This window comes from Pinus tabuliformis, chromosome 8 (assembly GCF_031772625.1).
Source record: "Pinus tabuliformis cultivar Carrire ecotype Pingquan chromosome 8, CPIR1, whole genome shotgun sequence".
Lineage (NCBI taxonomy): Eukaryota > Viridiplantae > Streptophyta > Pinopsida > Pinales > Pinaceae > Pinus > Pinus tabuliformis.
The window spans coordinates 747,576,800-747,588,999 of record NC_142294.1 but is presented as its reverse complement, the minus strand read 5'-3'; the positions used below and the strand labels follow the sequence as shown (position 1 = coordinate 747,588,999).

At 39.5% G+C, this 12,200-nt stretch overlaps 1 protein-coding gene across 5 annotated transcripts in view; it reads right to left on the bottom strand.

The window, feature by feature from the left end:
• Positions 1–743: 743 nt before the first annotated feature.
• Positions 744–12,200, bottom strand: part of LOC149237750 (S-adenosyl-L-methionine-dependent methyltransferases superfamily protein) — a 277,949-nt gene continuing 266,492 nt past the window's right edge. For all 5 annotated transcript variants that reach the window (XM_089372762.1, XM_089372761.1, XM_089372765.1 and 2 more), the window contains one exon: positions 744–1,207. In XM_089372762.1, the coding sequence (XP_089228888.1) occupies positions 1,037–1,207 (171 nt within the window). In that variant the 3' untranslated portion in view covers positions 744–1,036. The remainder of the gene's footprint in view (positions 1,208–12,200) is intronic.

The following is a 12,200-nucleotide window of genomic DNA, read 5'->3' as shown; positions in this document are numbered from 1 at the left end:
ATGGATTACAGATCTATCCACTACTGTGATCTAATAGTTTGAGTTGCAGTCTCTGCCACTCTATTGGATGATAGAATTTCTCTAGGTTGTAGCTACATGGAAACCTAAAATTTTGAAGACAGGAACATGTACTGAGAAATATCTAGATATACAAGGGATTAGGAATCGGAAATTTCACTCACCAACTTACCAATAAACTCAGTTCTCGTTTAACTAGGAGTAATTAACTTGTAATGTCTTAACAAAGGGCATCAAGTTAACACTTTGGAGAAATGACAGTGTCTTTCTCCACATGTTCTTTTGAAATTATTTCCCTATAAAAAATGGTTAAAATGGGTATGATAGCCATACATCCATCAAATTCCAAGTCTAACTAACGTCTTGAAGTATAATTTCCATATAGTGGCAACCAGCCATAACCATTTGATCCTATCATACCAAGACCAACAAAAGACCCCGCATGCTCCACAGGTTTTGGAATGCAAGCCTAGTAAGTGGTAACATCAGGTGCTTGGCATCTACAGGATACAGTGCTTTGATATTGCAGCATGCTTGTCATGTGGCCATCCAGATGCCTCCAATTTTTGTGCTACTGTTTCCTCATAGTGGAGATGCTGCAAAGTGGCTTCTTTGTCCATTAACATTGATATACTTCTAAACCTTGCAAGTTATTTCAATAAAAAGTGAATGACAAACAACATGCTGGGTAACTCAGGCCCATTCTACTGGACAAAACTAAAGCATTAACTAGATGTAACTCCAGCATAAATTAGAAAATATACAATTAAAACAATTGGGTTCCTCATTCCTTGCTCCCATTTGAGTTTAATGGGCTATACAGATGAATCAAAATTGGAAGTAGATCCAGGTTTTAAAAAGCAGGTCCACCAACACAAAACCAGGATGCCCATAAATCAGGAAGAGCATGATACACAGAAATGTTACACTGTAAAAAGGCTTAAGCTTGAGCAGAACCCAGTTATTACGCAATTAAACTGATGAACAATTTAATGTGACTAAACAAAATTGATCTCAGCTATACTAGATTGCTCGTGGAAACCAGCCCCATATCTGTCCGTGGTCGCTTCAGAAGAGCTTCTGAATTGATATTTCTAACCTGGTCATCTTGGCATTCAAAATCTGGAGATATTTTGTCATCTTTAAATGCAGCAGTTTCTGGTAGCCTAAAACTTAAACATAGCATTGCCTGCAAAGTTCAGATATGATAATATATCAAAGCCACAGGTGAAACAAAATATCAATATTAAAATTTAAAAATAATCCATACAGACCCGAGATGAAACAACAATGTTAGTATTTCTATTAACTCTATTTAAAAGGTCTTTGCACACTTCATAAATCTTTGAAAAAAAAACATAAGGATAGTCAGGTTCTAGCCTAATGAAAAACGATGACATGGAGTTAAGCAAATTTCCAACATAATTTGAAAATTGGATTTTAATAATATTTATGCCATATTTACTTCAATACTTCAGTGAGATTCTTAAACTGACCACAGGACAGGTTTTAAACTCCCTTATCACAAATTCACAACTAACGATTTAAAAACCCCACAATGACAAATCAATTTTCCCAGCACTTCCCAGTACTCCTCATTGAATATTGCACACTTCTCCATAACCGTATCAACTTCACTTCTAATAATCACCACTAGATCAATGATGACTTGGGAGTTTGACAAAATTGAAAGTCTGTAATCATCGCCTTCTTATACTGACTTCATTTGAAGCATTAAGTACCACTTATTACTTGCAAACTTGTACTTTGACAATATTACCTAGACACTATTCTGAATTATTCCAAAACAGAGAAAACGTATCAACTTCACTTATAATAATCACTAACTACAACAGTGACGACTTGGGAATTTGGCACAAATAACAGGCTGCACATCATCACCTTCTCATAATGATTTCATTTGAAGCGTTAAGTACCACTTATTATTTGCAAACTTGGACTTTGACAATACTATCTAGACTCTATTTTGAATTTTTCTAAAAGAGAAAACATAAATAAGGAGATTTATTGTTGGAGATTTCCGGAATAGCACTGTGTAATATTTGTCAAATCCAACAATATGCTATTCTGGACATCTCCAACAATATGAATAACTGTGGAAGTCTCCAATCACTCAAGGAGATTTATGTTCAATATGTTGACCTAAATGTCATTTGTCATACATAAGGATAGATATCGTAAATTAGTATTAAACCTGAAGTAAATTTCATGATACACAAGCTTCTATGCACCAGTAATTGCAAATATATAGGTAAGGAAACTATTTACAGAAATCATATGTTAGTACAACAAATTTACGTTAAGTAACAAGCATATAAATAATTGTATGCACCAACAAATCCATGAACTGAATAACCATATTTGATTTTCATGGATCCTAATCATTGCAATTGTTTTCCATGAATTTGAAAATTTAAGACCCTTTAGAAAATCTAGGCCATGCCTACACTTAAGGTTGCATCTAAACATTACCAGCAAATCAGAGGTTCTAATTTTAATTGGAAGCCACCCAGTACCAAGGCCTCATATGACTAGTCCACCATAGAATGCATTGGCGTCCTTTTAAGACCACCAAAAAAGCTATGTTGCACTGGCTGTGGGGATGGGGGGACGAGTTTCCAAGACGGCTAGAGCGCACCCCCAAATTTTCAGGGGACGGCGGCTTGGGGACGGCAACTGCGGCAACTAATTTTTATATTTATTAAAAAATTAAAATTAAAATAAAATTTAGTAATACAACATAAACATGAATCAAAATGATAAATTAAAATCAGTGTTCCACGGGGACTCCCCCCCCCCCCCCCCCTAGGGGTCTAGTTTCCTCGCTCCCCCGCGCTCCGGGGACTTGGGGATGAGTAGGGGACGTTTCCCCACGCTCCCAAAATGGAGGAAACTCGGGGGGACGTGCCAGGGAAACGTTTCCCTTCCCTGAGGGGACGTTTCCCCACGCTCCCAAAAAAATGGCCTTGCTTATAGTTTATGATTTAATAGACCTAAAGTGGTACAAAGCTACTCATGTTCTGTATGGGGATAACGTCTTGTGCTGTCTTTTGGTTTCAACAAGCATTATTTTAGAGGGTCAGTATCATGGAAATTTGCTGGACCATATAGCACGTACATGAATTTTCCCTTTTAAAACTTCTCATTTTTTTCTCAAGTGATGGCTGGATTACAGTGGGGAGATAACTGGAGTGACAGGCAAAGAATATGAGACATTCAGTTTGTGTTTTTAATTCGCATGACATTTGACATACAAACTATGGAAGCAGCACCTATGTCATGTGGGAAATAATTGGGTGGACTATAGACTAACATGCGTTTACTGCAAGCATGACAAAATACTATGGGCAACAAGAAATCTCAGGAACTGTCGTTATATATGAATTTATACAGTTACAAAATTTACACAGAGCACAGTGGCTCAGCTTGAATTCTCAGGTCTGAAAATTATTTTCACCCCTGAAATACACTGCTAGTTTGAAGTTTGAACTACATGGCATTGCTCTAATAAGGTAGACAAATTATCCATGCCATCATTGGTCACCCAAGTTGGTTCACAGATGGTCATCCTGCAGTCAATGTCATTTGATAGTAAACTGTCAGAAACTCTTTCATGTGATCTTCTCATCTCTCCTGGAACTAAAACTCTTCTTTCAGCATATGGTGTACTATCTATATTATATATAATATAACAAACTTTCTAGCTGTTGGATCCAATACAGCTGGACAACCCATTGTAGTTGCCCCTTCCACTGCCAATGCAGTGTTCCTGATCTGTTCATTTACCTTTTCACAGAATTCAGTGGCTACCTTATCAAGCTGAAGCTCTCCCTTTGTCTGACCAAAATCTAAATTAGAATTTGACCAAGCTAAATTAGAATTTTAAATTTATTATTTTATATGATATTATAAATTTGGATAATGTCAAATGATATTCATATCAATGATCATGCTTTGCAACTTTTCAATTCAAACCAAATTGTCATAGTGGACTCAATTAATAATTTATATTTTATATTTATAAATTTTTAAGACCCTGACGCTCCCCCACGTTTCCTAAAAAATGGTAGGGAGCTTTTGCATAGGCCGCTCCCGCGCCCCCTCGCTCCCTCGCCCCCTCGTCCCGGAACCTTGGTGGAACATTGATTAAAATATAAAAATTAAAACTATTACTATTTTGAAATTCAAATTACAAAATAAAATACTAAAATGATAAATCAAAAGACTAAAGTCTAATACTAATAATATCTAATTGTCATTGAGAATTGTGCATCACAAAAACAAATTTCATCATCATTGCATAACTTAAGAAGTACTATTAATTTGTTACAAGTTACAACCTACAATCTACTACAGTGTAGTATCTACATAATCATTCTGTGATGCATGATGAATCATTTCAAAATTTAAATAGCAACTTAAGTGTAAAAGTAAATAGTAATAAAATTTAATAAAGTTGTAAACATGAACAAGTCGTTAAAATTTAAATATAAATCTCAAATTAAGAGTCTAGAAAACCATGGATTATAAATTTATAAATTATAGACTACAATGAAATAAACAAAATGGAAAAAATTAAAATAATATAGTCACTAGTGTAGTTGCCAAATGGAAAAATCAAAATGTCTCAAGACAACAAAAAAGGAAGTATGAGTCAATATCCATAGTAGCATGAAGGTTGAAGCTACTCAGAAATTCATATCTTCTACATCAAGTCTATCTGAAAATGCTTGAGCCTCACTATCTTCTCTCCCATCATCATCAATGCTTTGCAACTGCAGCTCAATGTCATCTAATGGTACATTAACCAATCCTGTATGGATAGATGGCCCATCATCATCATCATCAATCTGTGAAGCATCCTCAGGATCTACATCCCATTGTGTTGCAGGTCCCTGTAAATACTTTGGAGTCTTCCTTGTAAGAAGGCGAAGACTATTGTGCACATAAACTAGTTTCTCCACTCTTTTAGAGGTAAGCCTATTCCTCTTAATAGAGTGGATAAAACTAAATGTAGACCAATTCCTTTCTGCAACTGAAGAACTAGCAACCTGAGATAGTAAACGCATAGCAAGAGTGCCTATTTCTGGTGCTTTGTCCCCATACATCCTCCACCATCCACTGGGACTTTTTTGTGCCATACCCAACAAATCTTTCTTTGCAGCTCTAGAGAAAGTGGGGCTACTGAGCAAAGCAAAATCAAGAAATTGTTCTCGAAATATGGTTGCTTGTTCTGATGTATACATCTTTTTTATGGCATCAATAAAGCCTTGTTTCACTTCAGGGTCATCTATTGGTGGAACTTTGCCTTCCCTCTCCACATACCACTTTGGATTAAGTGCATAAGCGGCCATATGAAGAGGTGTGTTTAACTTGTTCCATCTCTTTTCAATCAACCTTTGGAGTTCATTAAATAACCCCAAAGAGGGCTCCCTTTGACGAATGATGGACTTGATCTTTCCAATCATGCTATCAATTGACTCATATATTTCCCCAAGGCAAGGGGAATCTGAATATGCATACCTGATTAGCTCCACTATTGGAGCAGTGAATGAGACAATGTATTTCACATCAACCCACCAATCATCATTCAACACCAACTGCCTTACTTTCTTTCCCTGATCTGTTTTGGATTCCCCCCATGCAGACCACTCAAAACTTATAACAGTGGCCTTTAGGGCATGTTGCACCTCTAGCATGCGGTCAAAAAGGAGATAGTAGGTGGCATACCTTGTATTTGTTGGTTTCAAGAGCTCATTTTTTGCATAAATTCTATAAATAGCTAGAGAGACATGGGGGTTGCAAATGAACATTTGCCTCTCTTGCCTCCAAAATAATGCGGGTGATCCAAGAAATTTTACCAATGTCTTTAAGTGCATTAAAAGCATGCACACCAATGTTGCACGAAGTGGGGACGAAACGGGGACGTTTTTTGGAAGCGGGAACGCAGAAGCGTCATTTTCCAAAAATCTAGGAAGCGAAATGTCTGCTATATATATATATATATATATTGCATTTATACTCAAAACAAACATCCCAAATACCAAATTAGTTGTAGAAGACATGAAAACATGCATATTTTTGCATAAATCAAGATAGATATGGCATCCATGATTCCATTGTACTTACTAGTATGTACATCAACCCTCTATATTCTAGCAATTACAAATATACATCAAATTTTTAAGCATATTATAAAACATAAAACATTTAAGCATATTATAAAACATAAAACATAGAGCATATTATGATTTATCTAGCAAGTGAGCAACTGTCAACATTTGTCATGTCCAAAATTCAAATAATAATGTTTACAAAATATGTCACTTGGTCACCGCCAAGACAAAAAAGGTTCAAATTCACAAGCCTACAAGTCTAATGATTAATCTATGACAAAAGTAGTAAATTGTGAATATATCTACTAATCTCTCCTCCTTCCACCACGAAGAGAACGTGGTGGCGGGCCTCCATGTGGTGGCAATGAAGAAGATGTTGCCTATGGAAGTTGTGGCAGTGGCACTGAAACTGATGAAGACGAACCCCCTGCTGTTGGTGTTGAACCATGGAACCTAGGAACCAAGGGACCAGATGGGGGTGGCATCTCAACACGATCATCATCATCCTGGAATCGCTCAAAAAATTCATGCAAAAAAAAACACTAGTTAACAAAAAAATTAAAAACATGAATTAGAGAAATGCTTTATAAGGAAAATTCATACCACAATGGACATACCTGGATAAGAGCATCCTCTAATTGCTCTAATCACAACACTCCATCCTCCAAATTAGGCTCCTCTGGATTCTTGTCCCAAATCAATAGGTCTTTATTAGTCTTTGCATCATCATAGTAATGGGACAACAAACTCAAGTTGTAATGAACTTAAACTAAGCTCTTTGCCTAGTCTAAACTCAACCTGTTCCTTTTAACACTGTGGATGAAAGAATAAGGGCTCCAACACCTCTCTGCAAAAGAAGTGTTTACCACCTGTGATAGCACCCGCAATGCCAAAGTCTGTTGAAGTGGAGTAGCCCCTCCATGCATGTTCCACCACTCAAGAGAAGAAAAAGTCTCTCGATATTTAATTGCATGCATACTCCCAAATGGACTAGTGTTAAGCGTATAGTTGCTCAATTGCCTCTGTACCATGGCAACCTCCTCATCAGGGATTAATTTACTCAATGCAATCATATATTTTCTGTGAACCTCTTGATCTTGGTGTGGTTTTCTCCTGCTTCCCCCCCTAGATGTTGGTGTTGAAAGCCATGATGGATGATAGTATTTAGGTGTCAAAACATATGTTAATGAAAGCAATGGAACATTTAGCATTTCCCATCAGTTTTCCACCTCTACACGAATATAATTGTACATGATGATATCTCTAGGCTCAACAATGTCTTTACTCTGCCCCAACATGCTATCCATTTGCTCATATACCTCCCCAATTATTGGTCGATTTGAATCTCCAAACTTGATCATGTAATAAATTGGTTTGGTGAATTGCAAAACATATTTAATCTGTGACCAAAAGTACATGTCAAGAATAGTGTCCTTGGCTGCATTAGCACCATCTCTATCAGTGTTAATTTCATCCCATGTTTCAGCACACACCAAATTATTTAAAGCTTGTCTCACCTTCACTAGCCGCCTAAAGGTGAGGTAATAACTCGCAAATCTTGTCTTTGCAAGTTTAAGAAACTGCAACTTGGAGTAAGTGCCATAGAAGTAGTTTACCCTTGTATGCCCTGTGATGAATTTAATGAGTTGCTTCCCTCTCCTGTAAAGCTCAGTAATCCACCCACATTCTTTATGCTTCACAATATCATGCATCAAAAGGTTCAATGTGTGAACGAGGCACCCAGAACAAAAGATGTGTGGATGAGTACGCTCAATAATTTTTCCTGTTGCCTTACAATTTGCTGCATTATCTGTGATCACTTAAACCACATTATTCGGACCAACATCTTTGATTGATTGCAATAAGAGATTTGCAAATTTTTGTGCAGATCCACTGATGGAGGAGGATTCATGACATGTAATAAATATTGAACCACTAGTAGAAACACCAAGAACATTTATAAGATGTTGGTTTCTAATATTTGTCCACCCATCTGATACAATGGATACCCCAGAATCTACCCACTCATTTATAAAACGTGTCAAAGCTCTTTGAACCTTAGCTTTTTCTCTTTCTAATAACACTGTTCTAGCTTTCTCATAGCTGGGGGCCTTGTATCCTTTTGGGGCTTCATTGATGGCCTTTACCATTTCATGCCAATAGGGAGAGCAAAGCACATTCAATGGTACACCGCAAGCACAAAGAAATCGGACTATCTTTCCATCCACATCATCCCTCCCAACAACATTAAGGAAATCCCCTATTGTTCTTTTACCTCCAGAGTTTCCAGAAGTACCATGAGGAGATGAGCTACCAAATCTAGAGGTTGCACTTGATTCAGAATGAGTTTTTTGTTGTGCAGCCTCCTCTATTTGGATGTATTTTCTTCTTTGTTTAAATGAAATGTTTGGGCAAATTTGTTTCCACACAAGACCCTTTTTATCATCATTGTCCAGCACCCCACAAAGATGCCTCCTCACACGGGTATATGAACCACTAAATTGTTTTCCTCCATGACAACCATGAGGGCACAAAAAATTGGAGCTTCCACCACCCTTTCCCCCTTCAAGTTTGGTCACATAGTTCCACAAAGGTGTTAATGCAGCTTTCCCCTATAGTGTTTCAGTTTCCTCTTCAGGTTCAACTTCATCCCCTTCCTCTTCAAACCCTTCCTCCTCATCATACATTGGTTCACTCATATTGGGACCATTGTCCTCTTGTGCTTCTTCCCTTCTATTCCTACTCCCCCTTGCCATCATTAAAACCAAAAGTGGAATGAATATGATACAAAAGCCAAAAGAACACCATCTTGGAATATGGATATAGGTGGTGGGCAACCTGCAAGTAAAGGAGCAAGTAGAAACAATGGGAAAGAGTAGGAGAGGGAGGAGAAAAATACAAAAAAAAATGTCAAAAAAATAAGGGAGTTTGGGGTTTGCACTTACCTCTTAGCTCTTGTAGATGAAGTCCTCCAAGCTCCTGCTCCAAACTCCTCCTCCTTCTCCTAGCTCCTCCTCCTTCACTCCTCCAAGCTCTCCTTTCTTCTCCTCTTCTCCTCTCCTCTCTTCTCTTCTCTTCTCTTCTCCTCTCTTCTCCTCTCCTCTCTTCTCTTCTCCAACTCTCATAAACTCAAAGTGAGTAAATGATGGATGAATGGGGGCTTTATTCCCTTCATTCATCACCCTAACCCAAGGTGGACCCACCCCAAACAAGCAAACTCACAAAAAAATTAAAAATAAATAAATCACTGATTTTTTTAGGCCGCGTGGTGCACTTTTTGGAAGCGCGTACGGAATCATACGTGATCCGTACGATTCGGCCTCCGAAGCACCATACAAAACCCGCTTCGGAAGGACGCTTCCAGAATTTCCAGGAAGCGCCTTTATTAGTCTGAAACACGTTTCGGTTTTTCCGAAGCACGTTTCGGGAGGCACTGCCCCCACACATCCTTACAAACGCCATTTCAGGGGTTAGAACTAGGGGGGCGTTTCCTGCAACATTGATGCACACAACAAGGAGTCCAAAATAAATGCTTGTACCTGATTTGAATCATCAACCTTGCAGACCTACAAACTAGTGCAACATTTGTGATAACTTGAACTACGTTTGTAGGACCAATCTCCCCAATTGCATCTTTTAATACCACACACTGAAAGGTTGTTGTTGATTTGGCGTAGCGTCGGATGTGCTCTAGCCATGAAAATTGGTGGAGTGGCTAAAGCACATGAGATCTCCAAGACCCAGAAATGGTTTGGACAGATTGTACCCGGTTTGGGAGATATTAAAATAATTAATATTTTTAATGGAGTTCTTAAGTCTAAACTTAGGAAAAATAAAATATTAATGGGTATTAATATAAAACTGGGTTAGAAAGTTCCAAAAGTCATGGATCAAGCCAAATCTAATCTTAGCTGTTGATTAGAGATTTAATCTCGGTCGTTGATGGACCAACGAGAAAAGTATAAGAAGAGGCTTGAGGGTTAGTTAGAGAACACACTAGAGTGATCAGTCATTCATTTTGCTAGAGCAGGGTTGCTAAGCAAAGTTGAATCAATGATCAGCAGCGAGGGGCAATGAGTACAAGGCAGAGAGGCAGAGACAATACTGAGAGACCAGTACAGAAGCAGAGAGAGCGAGAGCAGCAACCAGTCCAGGCTACGTAGAGCCCAGTAGAGACAACGCAGAGGCCAAAGGGACTGCATCATCCATGCAGAGGTTGTTGAAGTGATGTAGAGGGTCCTAGAGGCTGAGTAGTGCCTCGGAGGGCTGACAGAGAGGGTCCTGGAGTTGACACAGGTCAGCAGGAGGCAGAGGCCATAAGGGCCAGCGCTGAGCTTCAGTTGTGCCGGAGAGGGTTTCGTGGGACAAGTTTCTGAATACTTGTTTCCGAATATAGAGGTATTGTTGCCTTGTATTTTTCTCTTTCGGGTGCGCCAGTTAGGCACCCAGTTGTACTCAGATAGACTGCATAATAATATAACCCTCTGAATAGCTGCATCAGTTTTCCCGCATTGGGTTTTCCGGGGACATTTGTCCAAAAATAACAATGTCACTTGTGTGCTTGTTTTCTTTCAGTTGATGATCTGTAGATGTTGTCACTATATTGTGTTTATTTCAGTATTTAAATGTATTAAATAGCTTGTTCGAATTTAAACAAGTAGAAGAAATAAACCAACAGAATACAAATTAATTTTCTAACGGATAGACTTAGAAAATTCAACATGGTATCAAAGCGTGGTTGCAGATCACAGGAAAACTGAAGGCATCAGCTTAGCAGAGCATTTGCGGTAGATTCAGCTATCTCGAGTGACAGAGCTGATCCTTGCAGAAAGTGACAGAGGAAGGAGTGATGCAGAGGGACTGCAACATCAATCTAGGCCAGAGAAAGGCAGCGCAGAGGTTGAGGAGGGTAGAATCAGGCTCACGCAGAGGCCAAGTGGGCTGACGCAGTTGGCTGAGGGAGTTGTTTTGCCGATGTCGAGATTACATAGGGCCAAGATGCTCAATCCTTTAGTTGCTGGGGCATAGGACGTCGTGGGTAGTTTGGCGAAGCTAGTGGGGTACTATGGTCAGAACAGTACCTAACAGGGCAAGACCAAGGTGGAGGGAGTTGCTGCCAAGGCGGATTTCTAGCCAAGGAATCTAGATCAGTGTTGCAGTTGCACAGATGATCAGAGTGGGGCAACTTGACGTTGGCAGAAGGATTTCCAGGAGGGAAATCAGGACTCAAAGGGAGTCCAAAAGAGAACTTCCAGACGGGAAGTAGAGAGACTCGGAGGAGTCGAACTGAGAACTTCCAAACGGGAAGTAGAGAGACTCAGTAGGAGTCGAACCGAGAACTTCCAGGCAGGAAGTAGAGAGACTCAAAGGAGTTGACAGAGAAGAGCAAAGAGATGGCCGTGAATGGGCTGAGAGATTAGGATACGCTGGACGGAGCATCCAACTTTGTGGTCTAGAAGGCCAGGATCTTGTCCATTCTAGACAGACATCACATCAAGGGCTTCACCTTGAGAACTATGGCTATCCCAGTTGACCCGGTAGCAAATGATAGGTACGAGGAGGCAATGGCTAAGGCAAAGTGCATCATCCTTGATGGGGTCAAGGATCATGTGGTACCACATATTGCCGAGAAGGAAACGACAAAGGAGATGTGGGACACTTTGAAGACATTGTACCAGCATACTTCCGTGCAGAGGAAGATGCTCCTAGAGAATCAGCTAAGGTCATACCAGATGCAGAAGGGAGAGTAGATAGATGTCTTCCTCAGTCGGTTGAAGGAGATCCATGACCAGCTAACTTCCATAGGGGCCACGTCGGATGAGGAATTGATGGTGAGGACCGCACTTAACGCAGTCTCCGAGGATTGGGAGATATTTGTCCAGAGCATATTGGGCAGGATGAGTCTTCCAGATTGGGAAGAATTGTGGGTGGCTCTTCGTCAAGAAGAGATCAAACGGCTGACCAAGGCGGGGAGTAGTGGCAAAGGGGTCAAGATCAAGAAGGAAGAGGAAGAGGATGCGGCTCTAGCATCTGCGGGGAAGTAGG